General features: G+C 40.7%; 1 protein-coding gene across 17 annotated transcripts in view; it reads right to left on the bottom strand.

Annotated features, from left to right (window-relative positions):
* PTPRF (protein tyrosine phosphatase receptor type F) overlaps nucleotides 1-22,514 on the bottom strand; it is a 376,909-nt gene that overhangs the window by 184,655 nt on the left and 169,740 nt on the right. For all 17 annotated transcript variants that reach the window (XM_019007641.2, XM_015636139.3, XM_015636143.3 and 14 more), the window contains exons 4-5: nucleotides 9,581-9,726; nucleotides 6,798-6,939 (exon numbers count right to left, since the gene is read on the bottom strand). In XM_019007641.2, coding sequence (XP_018863186.1) covers nucleotides 6,798-6,939; nucleotides 9,581-9,726 — 288 coding nt within the window. The remainder of the gene's footprint in view (nucleotides 1-6,797; nucleotides 6,940-9,580; nucleotides 9,727-22,514) is intronic.

The following is a 22,514-nucleotide window of genomic DNA, read 5'->3' as shown; positions in this document are numbered from 1 at the left end:
CTGCATGAGCACATCCCTGCCAGGGAGTAAAACTGATCTGCTTGTGCCTCATTTACCTACTGGAATAGGCTGAATGTTTTGACAGCAGAGCAGCACTAGAACAGCCTGACACACTTTTCATGACAATCTCCCAGGAAGCTCTAAGGTAACACAGAGTGAGAAGCAACCTGTCTGAACATCCTGAGCACACGAAGAAAGAGAAAATAATGCCCAAGACTCAATTATTCATTTTCATAATAGACAGAAGATACCAGTGGGTTGCCACAAGGCTCTGAATAAACATTCACGAGTATCTTCATGAGGGACTTCTGAAAAGGAGCAAATAAAATGGAGACAACTGCTAATGGCAACACGATTTCCTAGCTGAACCTGATTTCCAATATCAAAGTCAGAACTTATAAACTGTTAAATAAACTTGGAATAAATCAATTATGTGAGACAAGAAGCTCTGAGAAGTCTTTTACAGGATATAACTGCACAATTACAACTTCAAGTTACTTGGCAATATGAACCCTGTGTTAACAGCTTTTGCAGAACTCTGTAGAATATACTCTTATTCTTGTTTGTTTGACACTTAAAGTTCTCTTGTTTTTATCTGGAAAGTCCTTCCCAAATCACAGGTGCTGCATTTGGGCATTGCAATACCACTGAAACTTGCTGCTAACGATGTGACAACACCCCAACCCTCTACAGATGTCATCTCATAGGACCTCATTTGAGAGGTAATATGCAGAAACAGCCATTTGCTGCAAAAGAAAAACGCTCTCAAGATTAAGAGGTCAGTACCTATTCCAACACAAGGTTTTATGGGAGTGCACAGCTCCAAAGGGTTCAGCTTGGCATTAACAATGTGATATTTCATATAAAACTTTTCAAAGGTTGTATTTCTTGCTTCATAAACTTGTGGAATGAACCTGGATGTTAACCTTACTGCATGGCAGTCTTCTGAAGGAACCTGCTATCACGGATACATTACATGGTTATGTGCCATTAGTTAATCATTTAAACAGAGATAAGAAATGGAAATTATGGCATTTGGGTCTGATACGTTCTGAAGATCTGCTGACTCTCCCGTTTGAAGGAGACACCAACAACAGATAGAACTTTTCTTCACCTAAGAAAATTACTTCTTTGTCTTTCACTCACAGCCAAGAAAGTCTTTCTTGTTAAATATAAGAGTGGGACCAATGCTCTTACTGAATCCAATCATTGACAGCAAATAAATATAATATGCACAGAACCAGGAGTTTCACACCTGGATTAAAATGACAGGTGCTTCACAGAAACCAAAACTTAAATAGCTGGAACAGTTTTTCAGATACCATGGCAGTCTAGGTTCCAGCAGCATGGCACATAATGGTGATACAAGTAAAACAGTCTCTGTAAATTTTCTTGGTCTAACTGAAATTGATCACAAATTCTCCTTAATCTTCTGTACACAGTGGGACCAAGAGACCACCTCTTTGTCCTTGGAGGATCCTTTTAGCCAAACTGGTCAGTACCTGGGAAAAAAATGGAGTTGTCAGCATGATGATAGGGCTCCTGAACTGACAGTCTTTCCTTGTGAACACTATTTATGCCTTAATAGCACAAGTCCACATGAGCTCAGATTTAGATTATTTTAGGTGACAACCTGAACTCTGCAATGAGGCCACCATGAGTAGCTGGCTTAATGTTTCTCTTTCTAACAAGCACACAACATGCCAAGACCCAATGAAAGGCAGACTCAGGCTTCTTCACTTCTCTGTGCATCACTGCACGTTAGGACATTTCCCTAAGCAGGGGAGCATGTGGAGTCTCACTGCTGGAGCTCTTGGCAAAGCAATAGTTACAAAGGTCCATGAACTGCCCATCTCCTACAGGAAGGAAGTGCTATTGGGATTGCCTGTGTAGAGAACTAAGGACAGGAGTAGGACCTCTGTAGTAGGATCACAGCAGTCCTTCCCAGAGAGACACCAAAGGACATTGGAACAGTTAATTAACATGAAACATCTAGAATAAAGATCTGTCCTCTCTTGACCAGAGACATGAAGACTATTCTCTACTAGTACCAATCCCAGGAGCAGCAGAGCACAGGGAGCTTTAATTCATTTACACAATCAGAATGAGCACATGCAAATAGATTCAATTTCCATTCTGTAATTGTTTCAATTTTACAACAAATTGCAAGAAATTCTTCCTGGCGAAAAGATGCAAAAGCAATGAAGCCAAAATACAGTGATCCAACTGATCCTTTTGTAACAAACCAAATATAAACAAGGATTAAACATAGCTAACTTCTGTTTACTATTCCAATGACAAAAATCACTTTTAGATGGATGTTTACAAAAAGGGCATATTGGTTCAGGCCTTCCGAGATCTAGCTCTCTGCAGAAATCATTTGTAACAGTCAAATGTTTACCATTTACAGCATTTCAAACAGGGTAACCCCAGGAACTGGAATGCAGCTGGCAGATGGTGAAAGAAATTAAGCTCATGACATGGTTCAGTAAACAGCAAATTATGATATGCCAGAAGTGCTTGCCACCCCAGGACAACTGCTGCACTCAGGAACTTTCTAGGTGTGCTAGTTTTGGCTGGGATAGACCTCATTATCTTCACAGTAGCTTGTATTGGGCTGTGTTTTGGATTTGTGCTGAGCACAGAGTTGATACCACGAGGATGTTTCAAGTTCATGGTAAAACACAGCGCAAGGGCTGCAGAGAAATGCTCCTAAACTTCCTAAACTTCTGTCAGCATAAAGCCAGCCAACAAAACTTAACTTGCCAGGTTACACTGAAACTGAAGCCCACTGTGCAAGCAGCTCTTCCTTAGCTCTTCTGTCTGTCCTCTTTACCAGGAGCTGCTCTCCTGTGGAGCCTGGCAGCACTCTCCAGGCAAATAACTACATGCCACATGATTAGGAGTCTGGGATAGAGGCATAGGGGATTTGCATAGAACTAGAATGGAAATTGGAGATGGTATTTTCATTTAACCTACTTAAAAACAAAGGGAAATGAAACTGAATATATTTAGTGTCACTTGGATATGACTGTATGCACTGAATTACAAGGGAGTGAAAAAAAGACTGCTTGTAAAGCATTAAAGGACCAGTTGCAATTAACTGGTTTTACAGTTCTGGAAATCAAAACTGAATGTCTCAGTTGGAAAGCCCTGGGAGAAGGGACTGATAACATACTTTATATACTTATATATACTTTATTTAGAGCTAACTTTCTCTCCCAAAGAATCAATACACTTCTCCCTGCCCCCTGAAGACCTTTTTTTCCACTGCTTTTTCTTACCTTCCCATTGGGTGGGAACTGCAGGAAAACAGACTGAAGGCATCCTTTGGTGAACAGGCAACTAGAGACAAATACTGCTACCATCACCTTTCCCAACACAGCTGCAATGCAGAGCATACAAGGAGTCTCATGGAAGGACATCACAGACTTCTGCACTCCTGCCATCAGCTTGTGGCTACATTCTCGCACGTTGGCATCTTTCCTACTTGTATTTCATATAACCTCCCTATTGAAAATGTTCTGTAATTCTCAACATTACCACTGAATAATATATTTATTAATTTGTTACTGCCACTAACTGTCCCTGAGGCTTTTCTTGAGAATATGTGTCAGCTTATTGATTCTAGCCTTCCCCCTCCCTGCTCTGCTTTCCTCCTCTGCCAAGCAGAAACATACTTCTGTGCTGCTTCAGGTCATAATTGGAAAAAAGATAGAAATGTTCAATATGACTCATACATAATTCAGCTTATCAGCTACCCAGGAGAAATGAGAAGAGAAGGTATACGCATGTCTATTTCTTCTACTATCAACAGGAGAAATAATTTCCAGTTACACAAAGTATACGTAGTTTGGTCACAACAGGATCTGCAGTTAGAAGGGAAAAATGAGAGACATGGAAGCAAAGAATAAAAGGGCAGTAAGGAACCAGACTGTTAAAAGAGATCCACTTATGTGAGAATTCCCGATTCCCCTGGAAGACTGGACTCATGCTTCTCTCTTAATATTCAGAATTAAATAAGTTGGCAATTAAAAAGGATAACCAGTTCCTGATCTGTAAAACATCACTGAAATCGAAATAAAATAAAGCTCCAGCTTAGTTAGCTACAAAGACATCTAATAACAGCCTGCTAAATCCTAACTGTGACTTCTGGATTTAACGTTAAGGCCTATGTTCTAAAGCCAAATTGTGAAGGAGCATTAAAACTTATTGTTATAAAGGCTTCTTAATGTAAAAATCAATACATGCTGTGTATTTAGCAGCATGTTACCACGAGGATGTCTATAATAAGCTTTGTCATGCACCAGGGACCACTGCATTAGTCAAAATCTTGAAAGGAATTGCAGAATATCTGTATCATTCAAACTGCCATCTGAGACCAATTACAGAAATTATTTTAACCCCAAAAGCAGAGGGAAGAATCCAATCCTAGTTGACAGTCTTGAGAGTACCAAGGGCTCCACACGGAATGTGTCATTTTCAAAAACCCCTACAAAATCAATGTTAGAATGTTAGAAATGTTAGAAAAATGATGGCAGAACAAAGAATTTGGGCACTTATCACTATTTTTTGGAAGCCATTGAGAGTAAACAACTACAACCAGGACAATATCTACTTTGCCAAAATGTAAACAAAGGAATATTAATAATATTTTTTTTAAAAAAACATATTCACAAAATGCTGAAACATAATAATATCTATCAGACAATGCAGAAAAATAAGATAACATGACTGAAAAATTATAGAGCTGTCTATGGAAAAGTCTCAGCAAAGGGAAATGTAAAACGTTTTTTCCTAAATATAAATACATCATAACAGAATCCATCTTCTTTGTCAGTTAAGCCAACATAAAAGGCACACACAGCTCTTCATCCTCGCAGTCAAGCTCACAACTCTATATGCATGAGCGCATACCAATTGTTAGGCAGCAAATGTTTCTTAATTTTGCCTATTACAAGAGTGCCCAGCAAGCGGTCGATACTCTTCAGTTTGAGTGGGAAACACAGCCCCCTCAGTCTGCAGATCATTTTTGACCTTGTGGGATCATGTTCAACTACCATTACTCCCAATTAAACGGATTTTCCAAACAGAAAAGCAGGCTCAGTGCTTGACTGCTACTGACTTCTGCAACTCTTAAATTGTGTGCCTGCATGTCTTTTCCTGTCTGTGGTGTTTCCTAACATTCCCTATTTATGTGGTGGTCTGCAAGATTTACCTCATCAGGAAATCAGCAGGAGCACCATGGAGCTAAGAAATACTGTTGTGATCCTTGATTCAAGGCATGTCTCTGTGGGCCTTTGAACACTTAACACAGAGCAAATAAATTATTAGCGTGTGTGTGCGTGTGCATACATATCCAAGATACATAAAGGCAACTACAACCAAAAGAAACAGGAATGTGCATGGAGGAGTGGTATTCAAGCATCCAGTATCACAAAAATCCAGTTGCAGGAAGCATTTAAATGCAGATCTGTACACTGCTGAAAGAGCTCCACTGAGCTTTATGCACTTGCATACACTGCTGCAAAGGCAAGAAGTAACAAAAAGAATGTGATTTTTGTCCCCCAATAATTTTCAAGTCTATAGCACTTGTTATCCTATTCTTAATAATGCTATTACTGGAGAGCAAGCTGATCTTTAAGATGCCCCACCTCCAGAAACAAGATACACAATCACATCAGGTATTGAATGATTTCTATGATTCTCATCACCACGGTGCCTGAGCACATTACAGTTGTTTAATGTATTCTTTGTCACAGAACAGAAAGGAAAATATGATTACCTGTATGCTATAAATGGGGATGGGAGAACAAGGAACAATAGGCAACTTGTCATGTGTGGCTGGCACACTCACCACTGGGATAACCACTCTCCTCTGATTCAAAATCCCACAAAAATAAACACTTTCCAGGCAAGTTTTTTCATTACTTAGAAGTTTCTACATCAATCAATGAACAACAACTAACTTGCCTAAGCCTTTTCCTGCTTTTAAGAGGTAAAAATGCAAGGGGTAAAAATCCATTCAGCCAAATGCCCCAGATTTGTAACACCTCAGTACATTTACAAAATCCTATATATAAGCAAATGGAAAAACACATTGATGTGCTGGGAAAACCCCATCTTTCCTTAAAAGCAGAAAACAATTCTGACATTTTAATATTAAAAAAATCAAGTGTTTACTAACCTGTTTATATCTAATAAACAGTTTTTCCACAAACATTTAGCAGAAACAACATAGCAAGCAAAATAAAACCTGCTCATATAGCAGACAAGTAGGAAAATATATTCTTTAACAGGAGAGACAGAATTAAAAGTTGTGAGTACAGTGAAAAATAAACACAACTAAATTTCACATCAAGTAAAAACCTGATGAGTAACCTGAAAATCTATGTGCTGATTTAATCCAGAAGGTGCAGCAACATAGGTTAAGTTTCTGATTGGCAGATACAATACTTGGATACCCTGAAGATGGGTATTTTATGAAAGCAAACAGATGAGAAAAGTATACAATTGTCTCTGTAGATAGCCCTCCAAGTCAGAAATGACACCTCTCAATCAGGTGAGATTGAGACAAAAACACTCTAAAGACAGTCCTGAATCTGCAATCCTTTTGTGATTGTCTCAAAAATGTGATGTTCTATTATAGGAGAAATTATAGCAACTGCTGCAGGGAAAACACAGCTTTACCAAATCAAGCTAGCATATCACCATGCCATTTAAATGCAGCACGTCAACATGTAGCTGCCAAAGCCACATCTCCTGCCACTTAAGGCATGCAAAAACTTCCCCCTTACCTTCTAAGACTGTTAACTTGGCACTGGTGTTTATCTCCCCCACACTGTTGGTGGCTGTGCACTCATAGATAGCTTCATCTCGATGAACACGCAGGGGCTGTATCCGCAGAACTGATCCTGATCCATCATCAAACTCGATAACCTTTGAAAATGAAAAGACAGCACTTCATTACTGGTGCCTTTGAAACAAACACTGAAAGTCAAAACAATCTAGGGGTTGAAGAACAAAAACCAAACCAGAACAAGCCCTGTAAGCTCTAAAAAAACATGCACTAAGTTAAGTGTTCCAAACCCATAGCACAAAAATTTCAGTGTCAAGAACATACTTGTCCTCTGAGGAGGCCAGAACAAATGAAGATCCAATGAGGTTCTTTATGGATCAATTAAGGTTGACAAATTATCAAACTGGTATTAAGATGTGAATCTGATGATTTAAAACATCTGAGCCATATTTGCACTAATGATTTTACTAATCACTGATAACAATTTAGTGCCAACTTTCACCTTGATGGAAGAGGAGAATGATATACTCCTGCGGGATTGCCAGGAAAACAGTAACAAAACTTGAATAAAACCTCCAGCACCTACAGCATATGCTAACTCCAGCAGAGTGAGGGGTTTTAATGTCCCTCAGCACTAGGTACTTTGCAACTCTGGTATAATCAACAATGCTGTAATTACACTTCCTTCCCCAGCATAATAAATTAAGTCTTTAATAAATCATTGCCTTTCCATCCATCCTGCTAAGCTGCAAAATGCATTACTGACTTATACATGGTAGAAAAAGGTATTTATTAGTTAGTAGCTGGATCACTATATGCTATTTCATAACAGCAAGGCTGTGATGGCACAGCCTCAAGCCACTATTAATGCCAAATTCACCCTTTCTCCTATCACAGAGTGCAGCAAAAGTTAGAAATACTACCTGATTTGCAGGCAGTGACAGCATGAGGGGAAGGCAGATGCCACCCACTCCTGGCCCTTGGAAACTGAGGGAGAGATGAAGAGACTTAAGGGATCCTTCGTTCTAGACATGGATTCAACTTAGAGCTGCTACCCCCATGCCAAACTTTCACCCTATTTCCAAGGGCCTGTTTAGAAGCACTTCTCACAGCGTAAAGATCAAAAGAGAGAGAACAGGAAGGAGGAAAACAATGCACCCCAAGACTCTGAAGTGACAGTAGAAATAGGAAGAAATCAAAAGGTAACCAAGATCACTAAAAAATCTGTTATTCCTCATGCTGGAATGAACAGCCCTTCTGTTTCAAGAAGAAACCCCTAATACAGTCAGGTAAAGAAAGAGAAATATGAAAATCACCATAATACACTATAAAGAATTTAATTTTTTAAAAACACTAATTTTTAAATTAAATGTGAAGCTGTGACAATATATTAAATATCTTTACAAAGGACAGAGCTACTGCTAAATTTTAAAACAAGACAAAATCAGCTACAGAGATTAATTCACTTCAGTGATAAGGATTAAAAAGCAAAGAGATGAAACAGCAGAAAAGCTCTTCTGCCCTCGCTATCCTTTGAACAAACACCGTGTGACAGGAACAGAGCTACAACTACTAAGGGGCAGACAGATACTGAGAAAAAAAAATGTTAATTTGCTAATGATAGATACCTCTTCTTGTCACAACTTAGTATGTGTACATCAGATTTGGGTTTTTTCTCCATTTAAACTTATTTCTGAATTTTCCCTAAGACTAATAATGAAGTAAAATTAACAGTTAACTTAGGAAAAAAAATTATTCACTATCTCCTGACACAAGCTATGCATCCAAACTGATGTGAACAAAGGTGTGAAATTGCTCACATAAATACATATAATATGGCATAGCTCTCTAGTCAGCCAAAAGCACCTAATTCACTATAAAGGTTGTATCTACTTACAAATTAGAATGTTTAAATAGTTACTATACAACAAAACCTTTACCAGAGAAAAATAACAATGTAAAACAAGATTAAAACTGATTACTTTAATCAAGGTTTTCTGCTCACATACGATATCATGATTAAAAGTGGTGACTTGAATCAGTCCATTCTGGGCAGCAAACTCATCCTTTGCCTCCATTCAGGAAAGCAAAAACATCAAAGACAGGGGATTAGAGGAAAGGCAGCAGAACTGTAGAAGGGTCACATTTGCGAGGGCAGTTTTAGAGAAGGGAGCCTGACACTAAAAAAGGAAAGCAGAGAAAAAGGTGGAGAAAGTCAGTAAAAATATATTTGCTATGTAAAATATAAACCAAATTGGACCCTTTTTCAACGATGTTTCTAACACCTGCTCTTCTCCCTTCCCTTCTCTCCTATTTCAGCTCACAGGGACATTGATTAACTCTTCACTATTCCCCTTCCAAGTATCTTTGTGGGAGAGATAGCAGTAGCCATCACTTAGAAAGATTTCCAGTGGTGTTCTGGCACCTCACTTTGAATTCCACTGGGGATTGTAGGTCAGAGAAGTGCCTTATAAATTCTGACAATGAAAACAGCAAACTACTGCTAGATCCAACTCTTATCTGCCATCCAATTCTCTGCATGGGGATGTCCTGTTGGTGTGTTTCCAGCATCACGCTCAAAGGACACCACCTGCTCTATAGATTGCATTGCTGCAGGGAAGGAAACGTGTTTCACACTGAAGCTTCACACTCTGTATTGTAGTGATGAAGAGATACCCAGGTTACAGTGATGATTATTGTGCAATTAAGACCTGTGAGGATTAGATTGATTACCAAATTTTCAGCTTTGGGTTGGTTTTTTTTTTTTCTTTTGGCAATTACCTCAAACCGCTGAGAACTGACTTTCTTCCCCTTCTTCATCCACGTGATACGAGGCTTGGGCTCTCCTGTTGCCTGACACACAAAAGAGGCCACTCCTCCAGAAATCCCAATCTGATCTTCAGGAGCCTTCATAAACGTTGGCTTGCCTGGAAAAATAACCAAATCACCTCCATCAGGACATAACATCACATAAGCATGGAATGTGTCACGTTAATCTAAATTATAAGATAACTGGTGCCCTTACTACAAATCCAGGTTGAATGGCCTCAGCCACACAAATTCAGTGCAGACTGCAACATCACAAGGACAGTTTCTGCTTGAGTACCTTTTTCTCCTGAAATGAATGAAGTCCATCTGGCTTGCCTATAAATGAGAGCAATAGAAGACTCCCCTGCCCACTGGGCATTCATTCAGGTATTTGACAATTTGGAACAATTTTTATGGTTTATTTTTAATAAATGGATTTTTGAAGATTTACACTATGGTCATAGCACTGGAAATTACAGGACAGCTGACACACCAAACCTATGAAATGCACCATACCTTGACATTAGATTTAGTGAAAGCTGTTAACATATCCATGAAAATTAAAAGACAGTTTTAAGTATACAAATAACAACCTTTAGTTTCATTTTAAATGTAGACTGACATAAAAATCCTACAGTTTAAGTATCTGGAAACCTGCAGAAGCTAGCCTATGCTTGTTAAGAAACTAATCACTAGAAGTGAAAGTCAGCAAAGAAACCAAAGTGGCATTCAGGCATGAAAGACTCAGCAAAAATGAAAAAAAACTAAATGTATCATATAACATTTAAATAATCAATTAAAATCTCATGGAAATAGAGCTGTGTCTTCAGGATTTACATAACAAATTGAGATGGATAAAACTGTGCATCCAGGTTGAATGGTTGTATTTTTCTTCTGTACTTGCTGTACAGGAAAATTTCGCATTATGTGATCTGGGGATCATCTTGAAACACTGCTTTGTCCTTGTAAGAAACATTTGATGATCCCATATTCCTATAAAGCACTAAAACATTTAATTGCACAGGGAGAGTTAACAGAGTCCACCCATGATGCTATTCCATGCACAGGTCACACTACGGCCATGTTTCAAACACAGTTGTGATCAGCAACCTTAGAGATGAACCTGACCTATAAACACGTCAGAGACAGCTGCTGGCACATAGAAAGGAGCCTGAGTAAAAGAAGAAACCTGTTCAACCCCAAGATAACAAACCAATGACCCCAGCAGAGCTGCTGGTGGTTTCACACCTTCGCATTCTAGACACATCCTTGAATGTGTCCTTGAGGGAGAGGGGGGGCAAGGCACCTGTCAGCCCAGGTGCTTTAAACTCTAGACAAACCCAGGGCTGAATTTCCCTGATCTAGGAAGGATACAAATTCAGCCATCCCAAAAAAGGACAGCCTTTAAATGTGTTTTTCTAACATATGAGAGATTTAAATTCTATGGGTGCAGCTGCAGTTACAGCTGAGCCAGGCGGGCAGTGGCAGCTACTGCAGAGGGCAGGGGCAGTACTCTGCTTCCCACCACCCCCCCCTGCCTCCAGACACTGGCACCTGATCCCCTACAAGGAGCTCCAGGGCCATCAAAGCCTCTGTGGAACAGATCTGGTCTCCTAACCTGGCAGAATGATACTTTTTTCTTATTTTCCAAGCAGGGCGTGGAGTGCAGTGGCTCAGGGCAGGCTGAGGCCGAGCTCCGGAGAAAGTACCTCTCTCTCAGCAACCGTAGAGCACAATTTCACACCTAAACTGCAGTCCTTGGAGACTTGGCTGATACTGTGGCACCTCCTCAACCCTAGTTCCACCTTTTGCTTTAGCCCACACAAACTGTTTATGCTGAGCCCTGTCCTGGCAGCGTTGCATGGTGTGACAACACACACAGCCACTCCACCAAGTGAACAACTTCAATCCTCCCTGCTTTTGACAAAGCCCAGAGGCCAGGCTCTGCCTTGCTCCAGTGCATGTGTCCCTGGCCAGGGAGCCTGCCAAAGCCCCAGGATGCTTCTAGCTTCTCTCACATGGCACCACTAGGGTGAAGGGTGTTGGGGTGTCCTGCAAAATGGTCTTTGTGAAGAGAGGTCAGGGCTGCCCTGTGCTGCACACAGCAGTCCCACTGTGGCCCCACAGCATGGCACGGCCAGGCTTGTCATGGCAGTGCCTCTGTGGTAACAGGTTAAAAAAGGGCAAAGCACCTCGCAGGTGAGAGGAGTGAGGTAAAAAGTGTGAGAAACAGCCGTGAGCACCCAGCCAGAGGGGCGTGCAGAGCTCGAGGTGCCTGAGCAGGTACTCCCCTGCAGCCCACGGAGACACCACAGCCAAGCAGGTATTTCCCGGCAGCTGGCTGAGGTCAACCCGCTGGTTTGAGAGTGAGGGACAAGGCCAGACCTGTCGTCAGCACCCGGAGAGGCACCCAGCAGCTGCAGCCACACATAGCAGAGGGGGCTGGAGGTCAGTCACTGCAGGGGCAGCAGGACAGCTGAACCCTTCAAAACCTGCTGCATCCGATGCTCAACACGGGCTGTGCTCGTGTGCTGGGCAGCCACCAAGCACCCACGTGGGGACACGCCAGTCCCAACCCAAGCCCATCTGGAGGTCACAGCTGAGACACCACAATGCAGACCTGGACCTCTGCCACTGCTGCTTGCTCAGCCCGATTTCCAAAAGGCCTTGGCGGATGGTGGATCCACCAAGGTCAGCACTGCCCGCGCAGAAGCGGATACACATGTTCTGTCCTCAATAAGCTTCTCTGAAGGAGTATCACAGACCTGGCCTCACCACAGAAATTCCTCATAAAGGTGTTTTTGCCATCCTTGGTGAAGAGAGCCCCAAGACCGTGCTCAAAACCCAGAAAATGCCTTTTAAGACATGATGGCTGCTGTCTAAAGGCTTTGGCACATTGTCCTGACATGAACAGCAAGCAATTATTAAGTCTGCTTGCTTAACTGATGCTGATTCCACATATTTACTCATCTATAATCATGTCTATTTCTACTTAGTTTGTATTTACATATATCTCTGTTTATTCACCTCTCATCTATTCCAGAGAAATGTTAATTTACCATTCAGGCTGCTAGTGATGGCATTGTGATTGACTGTTTTGCTATGCAGTGTGCTGAGCTGATGTCTTGTATTGCACTTCAGCAGCTGATTTGGTTTTCTGATTTTCTGTTATTTACTCTGTGATCTTAGTAAAATAGTGTAATTTTTTTTCAAATGGCAAATACAGCAGAATCAAAAAACTTTTGTCCTTGAAGAATAAAATGCAATTAGATCTCTGACTTTATACTTACTCCCCAGCACATACTCTGAGGACTTACTTTACTTTTGTACATTTTAAAAAAATCAATACTATTAAAACCAGAACAAAAGGAAACTGAACGTTCACCGGCAGTAAAACCTAAAAAACCTGCTGCCTTGATTTTACATTGCTGCAGTGAATCATTTTCCTCTGCACATTTAATTGAGTGACACTGATTTCTGGAAACCATGTAAATCCTCTGAGACTGGTCACAGAAGTACACCTGTATATAAACCAAATTCTCAGTCTGAGAAAGGGTATTTTCTACAAAGGCATTTTAAACATTTCTATGCCCTCAAGTTTTGAAACGGAAGGATAGTACTAATTAAGCAAACCTATAATCCTGAGTCCTGGCCCCAGGACAATAGAGTCAGGCATGAACATACATATTTTTATACCAATTGGTAACTGTTACAGCAAATCCCAAAACTTATCTCAGCGAGAGCTAACACAATTGCAACAGCATCCTCTAAACTCTTGGTGTCTGTGAAAAACTCATGTTAAATGGACTAGACAACCTCCACATCTCCCTTCCAACCAACATCTCTATAATCCTACTGCCCAGAGGAAGCTGCCATGAGACTATCACTAGTTACCTCCAAGGGGCAACACTGGGGATAGGGCAAGATCATCATACAAGCTGTCTTGTTTAACCCATTTTGAGCATTTTCACTCTTAGGGTACCCTTAGAAACAGAGTCACTAAAAATAAGGATATACTAAAAATACAGAAGTAACCTACATGTTATCTTTTCCCTCTTCTTAAATTCAAAATGACCAGAGTGCCCACTCTGAAGATTATGCATGTACAAAGTTTTAATTTAACAGGCTACATATAAATACAAGGAACTGAAGTATCTTTTGCAGTGAAAACCTGTCCTTTCCCTGATAACCTATGGACCAAGGCCGAAGATTTTCTGTTGAAAGCTTAAGGAGTGGGGGGAAAGGAAAAAAGATACTGTATTTCAAAGACAAATGTCTCAAATACCAGCTTGAGAGAACCTCCTGAGCAAGTCTTGGGTGACAGCAGGAGAGGTGCTGGATGGCTGAGTGCCCATCACACCCACCTCTGCTTACTCCACCACATGGAGTAACAACTCCAGACTAGCACAGTTCCCCTAAGTCCAAACTACTCCAGTCTCTCTCCCTAGCCTCTCTGCTCAGTAACAGATCCCTGGAGCACATTCAGGCCTCACCCTCTGAACTAATTCTTGCTCCTCACTTCAAAAACAAGTTCCTATTACACCAGGAGTAGAAGTCAGTGCTCTTATTTCTATTCACTCATAAGCTTCAGGGCAGGAGAACGGGAAAACTTTCACCTTCTTGGCTGAAATTTTCCCTGTTTGGTCTTTGCTCAAAACGAAATTCTTCTAGATAGCTTATGGGAACAACACAGTTCTGACGAGGAAGACTGTAAAAAAGAGAATATTTCTTTCTCTTGTAAGAAAGTGGCTTCATCTTATTTGGCTGGGGGCAGAAAAATAACAACTTGCTCAGACATGCTCTCCATTGAGAAATTAAAATAAAACCAAAAAGCAACATTTCAGAAGAAAAGGACTTTCCTTTCACATTTGGTAGTGTTGAAAAAGCCACTTGCCGAGCAAGCACTGATTTGTGGATAATTCCATAAAGTGAATCCCAAGGAGGGCCTCATGGCATGGACGAGATGCTTGCAGAGATTTAGGCACACACTGCTCTACTGAACTATCCTGGCAAAATAGCAGAAAACGCATGCAGTGTCCTGATCTGGGTGTGTGACACATTCAAAAGAAAAGCTCCTTTGAATTGTATTTTAAAAGGTCAGCAAGAAGATGCAAAGAAAGCCAGACACAGCCAGGGATTCTCTAACCAATATGGCTGTTGTCTGCCCTTCCCTGCAAAACAAAGTGTGATGGGTTTGGGAGGGGAACCTGAAGCCCTCCAAGACAGAACCTCAGGTTTCCTGGAGAGCCACTGACACCTTTCCTGCAGGGCACCTCAGAGCCAGGCACAGCCACGAAGATGCCTCTCTTGCCTTTATGTATATATAAAATCACTGTTGCTCCCTGCTATTCTGGAAAATTGGTTGTGGAACAATTCTTATAAATCAGAAAACCATTTCAGCCTCTGTTTTAAAATCTGCCCTACCAAACATCTGTAGCAGAAGAGTAAAATTTCAGTTCCCTTTTCCTTCCTTTAAAGAAGGTTTTACCTTCTTTACCAGGTAAGTTCAGAGTCACTTCACCACATGAGCTGCTTTTAGGCTGTGCGGCTTCTTAGTGAACCCAAAGGACTTTCCCAGGGAGGAAAGTATCCCTTGTCAGATTTCCTTCAAGGCTGAGGATAGAGGTGTAGCCTCCCTCTAACTGGGCAAGGTGTCTTTTATGTGAACCATAGTCTTTGAGGAGTAACATACAATCTGTATTACCTGACTTGAATACTAGCCAGATCCTTGAAAAATAATGCAAGGTCCTGGGTATTTAGCACAGATACTTGCATTTTAAAACACATTAAGCACATCATATAAAATATGTTTCCTTGTAATTCTATAACACTAAAAAACTCAAGTGGCTGAAGCATAATATATGCCAATATAAATACACATAATATAAACAAATGTTAACTTGTTTAATTTCAAAGACTCATCATTTCCTTAAAATAAATGGGAAAAATAAACAGAATCCTGATGAATTTTCAGTATTTAGCACCCAGATCAAGTATTCATCATCCAAAAATTTTAATTCAAGAACTAGCAACATAATGCTTCTTCTGTTCTTGTGGATACCATTTTTCGAAAGGGTCACACAAAGGTTTGAGGAAAAATACATTATTGAACATGTCTGCAATTAAGTGTTCTATGAACGCCCACCTGCTGTGAGAGATTTTAAAGAAAAAAATCTTTGTCCTCATGGTGCAAGTTCTCACTACTCTAAATAGATGGGCAGCCAAAAATAAGACTTGTGTTGTAGGAGAGGGAAGCTTATATTTTTATCCAAAAGCTTTTACGACTTGAGCTAAATTAAGATTGGAAGCAGACTCCTCTGTGAACAAAAAAATTACAGTTGCAATATAAGATGAACTGGATAAGGACATACAATAGGCATGGGCAATCTTATTTAGCTGCCTGGGCTAAATGAATAATAAGAAATTATTGACACTGGAATGAACAGATTACAATGAAATCTGTTCCTGAGCCTGGAAATTGTGAAATTCAGGTTTAAATCCCTGCCTTTAACCTTTCCTGTCACATACACAAAGGCTCAACTGTGCCTCACCTTCCTCTGTTAAACTAACCTGCTGTTCTCACATGGCTGCTGTCAGGACAAATATGATGATGTGGCTCAGTTATAACACTGGGAAGAAACCAACAATGACACAGACTTTCTCATGTTCATGACTGACTTTGAAGTGGAAATAAAGTGGTCTAGAAGACAGAGGTGGCCCATGGTTTTATATATAGCTGAAGTATTTCTCTTTCTGTGTTTCCTTTATGATCTTGGATGATTGATATCAGTGCATGGATGGAAAGATACTCAGGAGAAAGCCACTCAGTGATTCTTCTCTTAAGCACCCATTGCAGGGCAGCAGACAAGTCAGGAGGCTCCCCAGCTATCCTTATGTTTAGTATCCTTATGCTTTCCTTGCAATATACCCACCCATTGTTTAAATGTAGTTCCTGCCCCTTTGTGATCAGCAGAAACACTGTTTGGCAAAATACAATTTTTCAAACTTTTTGTTCTTGGATAATTTATATGTAGGAAGAGTCTGTTTGAGCCTTGTAATAACATTTGTTAAACAACAGCTTAGGAAAGCCTCTGTGGGTCTCAGTGAGCACAATGCTGATTCATTCCTTTTTTTCCTCTATTTTGGTTTTATTTCACTAAGATGATAGCACTTTGTAAATGAAACTTTTGGCCTTTATTGTTTGGTGCAAAGTACTTACTAAATAAATGCAAATCTATGTGGTGGGGTGTTGCATGTTCAGATATTACACAATTTTCTTTTTATCCATGGTATGGATCATAACACTTTCTCCTATCCACTTTAAAAAAATACTTAACAGCACCCCAATCACAGAAAATGGCACTCTGAATTCAACATATTCCTCAGATCAATCTGAATTACAGGTTACCTCATGTTACCTGCATATTTTCTCTTTTTTTTTACAATCTGATTTTATTACGTTTTAATGCTTAAGAGATTCCCAACAGCTAGGACAAATGATTCTGCTATTTCAATCCAATTTTAGTGGTTGAGTTTTACAGCTTCAAGTGTGAATGTCCATTATAATCAAATCTACAAACATTATCTCAGAGCAAGTTGCATTTCTCCTCGCCGCCTTCTCCAGACTTCCATGAAGTTACTCAGAGATAACTTTTGAGTTTGTACAAAATGAAATCAAATAAAGTGAATGATTAATTTCCAAAATTCCAAGAAGTAGATCTTTTAACATGTTCAATGACCTCTGTAACTTTCAGTAAAAAAATTACATTGCAAAAATAACTAAAAGCAGTCATCCAGCAGAAGCTGGCTTCTCCCTAAACAACACACTGAACTAAGCTCCGAGGCACTCATTTCAGCAGGCAAGACCCACTGTGCTTTGGAGTAAGCTTAACTAAAGGAGAATGCAAGGGTACATGTAAGGTTAAAAATATCCTTTTAGCAACATTTGTAATGACTTAAGCTCAGAAATTCTGACCATCTTCAACTCCTCCTTCTTCACCATCTTGGCAAAGAGGCTCTTTCCTGAGCACAAGCCCAATCTAAAGGCAAAGCTTTTGACAGGGTGGAGGTGTCTCTGCAGACACACAGTAGGAACCTCCACACCCAGACAGGCGGTTTCAAGTCCTCTTTCCCCAATACAGGATTCATACAAGTTTAAGTCAAAATCAAGTATTTTTAAATTTCTTCCTGAAGAAACATCTTAAGACCTCCCATGTCCTGTGTTTTTCTAGTTCCATGTCTGGACAGTTACACATAAATCAATCCTTCACCAACAGAAACTCAGCTTTCCCTGTTAAATGGTGATGTTTGGATAAACCTGCTTATTTCACAGCAATATGGGTTAAAAGCCATTAGCTCACTCAAGTGTTAAGACCATGATTACTGGATATTAATAAACTACAGCAACAGCCTGTCATCATAGTATTGCACTTGAGTAAATTTCTAATTCTGTCTCTTTATGAATCATGGAAATTGTTGACAAAGTTTAAACGCCTAAAATTAACTGACGTTACTGAATCAGAATTGTCTCAGGCAGCCATCAGATGAGGATGCTGTGCAAGGCACATTCTGGGTGCTGATTTATTTGTGGAGTTTTATGCAGACAACTTAGACCTTAACGCAGTAGGGAGGTGGTTTTTCTCCATATCACATCTGCAGGGGGCCTACAGATTCTGCACACAGGGTGGCAAATTTTCTCCGTTATTTTTCCAGGCTGTTGTAATTGCAATGTCTTTCTCAAAGTGCCTGGCTGGCTATCAGTGTGAGCTGCTTTACATCTTAGTAAGAAAATCCCTAACTCTGGCTAATCCCTTGGCTTTGACTGACTCTCATCCATAGGAAGGGGTTGAGAGGGAAATAAATCAATCCCTCTACTATGACATCATTCTTACTTGCTTCCAATATCTGAAATAACACATAACCAAAATAAAGAAAAATATTCGAAGAAGCATAAAGCAGTCCTGCATACAACTGAAGAATACTGATTAAAAACAAAGCAGAAAAACAGCCCAGTAAAACATCCTTCTAGAACCTGAGGTTGCCTTCATTTCTCTTCTTCTGCTTTTACGTTTCCCTAGAGCACTCACAGCTTTTTGAGCAGCCTGTTACATATTTTGGGGAAAAGCCAGAGCTATATATGTGTTCAGCTTTAACTTCCCAGCATTTATACTAAGCATTACACAGAGTAGAAAAACAAAAGAGAGCAGAGCAGCGCTGCTCTAACTGCAGATCTTCCAGCAGCCTCACAGAATGGTTTTCTGCTTAATTTAAAACTGAAACCTGAAGTCAAATTTCCACCTGGTAATAGCTTAAAGGCACTTCCAATTAACTTGGTAATACACACTTTCTGAGTTAATAAATTTTTCAGCCTCTGTGTTTAATACAATTAAGCATTTGGGCCTTTGGCCTTAGACCTTGCTCAGCTTGAGAAAGGATTGCAGGGAGACAGTCTCCAATTATCACCATTTACATAACATTCACTTAAGGGCTTTCAAATGCATACATATAGAACATTCATTTAATCATACACAAAATTCAGTACCTGAATTCAGGCTGCCTCTCTCTTGCACACAATATGTACAAGGGACAAGAGAATAAAACCCCCATCTAAGGGGCTTTAAAATCAAGTCATCACCACGCTGCCTAATGCAGCACAGAACAGCTGTGCCTGCTCCTAGCAACTTATTTTCCTTCCATATCCACATTTTGTTATTTGCAAATTCCTTCAAAACTTCAATGTTAATAAAGCACATTGCATAGTGTAAAGAACCCACTAAGATATGCGGAACCAGGAAACAGACAAAACTGAAATCTTGTGCTTGAAAAAACATGAAAATTAATTTTGCCAGCATGACTACCACATTAAACACCTTTCTTTTTTTTAAAAAAAAAACACAAAAGGATTAAAAGGTTTTAATCCTTTTTTTTGCAAGCAGCTAGTTCTTGATTCAGCAGTTCGAAAGGCTTTGCCAAGCTCAGGTTTTTCCTCTGCTTATAAGAATTAAAACTGAGTGCAAACCTTATTTTGCAAACAGATATCATAGTAGAATGATTCTAACAGAACTGGGCGCCAGAATAAGTGACCTCTTCAGAATATTCGTTACTAAAGCAAAGGCATTCTAGGCTCACAGGAAGGGACCTGCATTTCATTTTAATGCCACTGTATGTTGCTCTGTCCTCCTCCTGTAGTAAAGAACCAAATTCCTGCCTCGTCTACTGGTGAAGAGGAAGACTTTCTGCTTAATAATAGCAAGTGTATGCTGGCACTTCTGTAATACAGTAATTTTTTTGGTTTTCACTATTTGTGTCAACTGTTTTATCATGCAGCAGCTGTAGTACAGTCTGCAGAAAACCAAGAAATATAATTTCCACATTTAAATGTTTACCAGAGCATGGAGCTAGGTACCTAAGCAAAATACTCTCAAGTAGGGGAAAGAAAAAAGAAGTAGATCACAGAATGTTCTGAGCTGAAAGGGACCCACAAGGATCAGCAAGTCCAACTCTTAAGTGAATGGCTCGCATAGGTATTAAACCCACAACCCTAACACCATAACACGGTGTTGTCAGTGCCATACTCTAAACAACTAATCTCAGGGTCTCAATTGCTTTGATTCAGTCTTTCCTGAAACTCCCTGAAAAAATGGTCTGTTTCCCCATTAAAAGGCTTCCTACAAATCAGACTCCTTGGAAGTTTGGATAGAGGTTCAAAAATGAAGGTTTGAACACTTCTGGGGGACACCATTGAGCATTTTTTACCCAGTAATGATGTACTTTTGCAATGGCTAAATGAAGGCACAGAGCCTCACCCAACTGAGAAGCCCTTTGAGCAGTTTCAATGTCAGGGCTACCTCCACCTGGCAGCCAGACTGTGCTGACAGGGGGCTGCTGAGCAGTTCCAACCCTCCACATCAGAAAGACAAGAACTACACAGTTCACAGCCACACTGCATATTCCCCGGGGACTGCAGGGAGACCAAGATGTGGTAGAGCCAGGAAAATTCCACAAGCTACTGTATCCTGTGCAGGACACCCCTGAGTTCTCCCAAAATGGCTCCATATGTACATGGAAAACTTCTCATTCCTTATAACCTGATGGATGATCAATTCCCACAGTAAAGAGAACCACTGACAGACACCAGAGATTTAGAGTTTTACAGTTGCCACAACCCAGCTTTGTCCTGTGCACAGAGTGTGCACAGTTAAGGGCAGGTGCTTTATCCCAGGAGGTGCCTGGTTCCCTCCACCACCTAGGGCTTTCTGGTTCAGAAAGGAGTGAGTTCTAGAAAAGCATCAAAATTAATCACCTTCATGTTCACTGCATTCTTGATTTAGTTTTTTTAGCATCCACTCCTTGCTGTGGTATGAATTTAACAGATAAAATGAAAACCTCTTTTCACTTTAATAACTTTTCTCTGTGTAGACAATCAGCTCAGCCTCTGCTTCTAAACTGAGTTTCTTAAATCTCCAGCTACCAGGCATGGTTCCAGAATTTATTTTTCTGTGGCCTTTTACTCGCATCAAACTTTTACATGATTTCACCCAATTACACACAGAGCTGCAAGAAATGCAGAAAGCCAAAGTCCACACGGAGAAGTTACCATTTGCCACATTTTGCCGTAAAAAGTTGTTGTGGCCACCAGGTATATCCTGAAGCCTAGCAGATCAGGTAATGGGACCACAAGGTGCTGAGTTTGAACTTCCAGAGCTGGCGGAGGATGTGTGTAGAGGCTGGAGGGTGCACTGCAGAGGAAAGGCACCTGTGGGGCTGGGGAGCCATCCTGACAGGTGGCACTGGGGCTGCTGGGGAACCCAGTTACACCACAGGCTCTGTGTCAGCTCGGCAGGGACTGACCTGTCTAAAGGAGAAAAATCTTCTACATCATGATTTATCTCTTTTTCAGCACCTTTGACAATATCCGTATCTCTGGGAAAAGGGAAAGCCAGTTAACATCGCCACTGCAGAAGGTATCTTGGCAAAGCAGCGTATGTATTCCATCAAGGAGGGGGTATTTCAGACAGTGTGCTTTATTCTCACTGCCTGCTACCCAAAAACAAACTTCCCTAGTTAAAAACACCAAAAGTATAATACACATTTGTTTAGGAGTACATGGTCCTTGCTCACCATGGAGTCCTGCTGCAAGTCACAGACCCCACTGCAGCACCAACTCCTGCAGTACCAATTCCTAGGACATTAGCAGACCAAAACCCAACAAAGCAGTGGCAGGAAGTTACAGCATATGACTAAACTCAGAGAAACTGGCACTCCTGACCCGGCCTTTCAGGCTGGGTACCATTCACCAACTGCTTTCTATGAGAGAACCTTACTGCTCCGATGGCACTCGGAGCCGTGAGCCGTGTCAGCTGGCAGAGTGCCTGAAGAGTAATGTTTACCAAGCAGGAGCTCAGTACGAACACTGGGAATGTCTGTGAACAATGAAGAGTATCCAGTAGCTCCTGCCAGTTTTTGGTTTGTATTCTCTGCATGCACTGTAACTCATTTTTATACTTCTAGCCATAACCTACTTGCAGATAGTATTCCATTTTCCCTCAACCCAGACCTCCAGCATTTTCTTCCACATTTCTCCTCACGTCAGCAGTAAGTTCCAGTTTTGAGCATGATTCACATGATCACAGAAGGCTGCCAGGCATTGTGAGGGCTTGACTCCTTGCCACACATTTACCAGGGCAAATCCATCCGGGAGAACCCAGAACTGGGAATACCAGCTCTCACACTAACTTCTGCTGCCTGCAAAGATGTTTGTGTGTTTGTGTTTGGGAATGAACACATGGAAGGCTGTACATGCTACAAGAGCCAGAAGACAAGTATGCTGCTTACAGAGATTTGCCGTACTTGTACTTGCCAAAATGTGTTTGCCTACACCACTTAATTTCATTCTCACTGCTGGATA

The sequence above is a fragment of the Parus major genome, chromosome 8 (genome assembly GCF_001522545.3).
Source record: "Parus major isolate Abel chromosome 8, Parus_major1.1, whole genome shotgun sequence".
Lineage (NCBI taxonomy): Eukaryota > Metazoa > Chordata > Aves > Passeriformes > Paridae > Parus > Parus major.
Note: the sequence above shows the minus strand (reverse complement) of the source record. Positions and strands in the feature narration are given on the sequence as shown.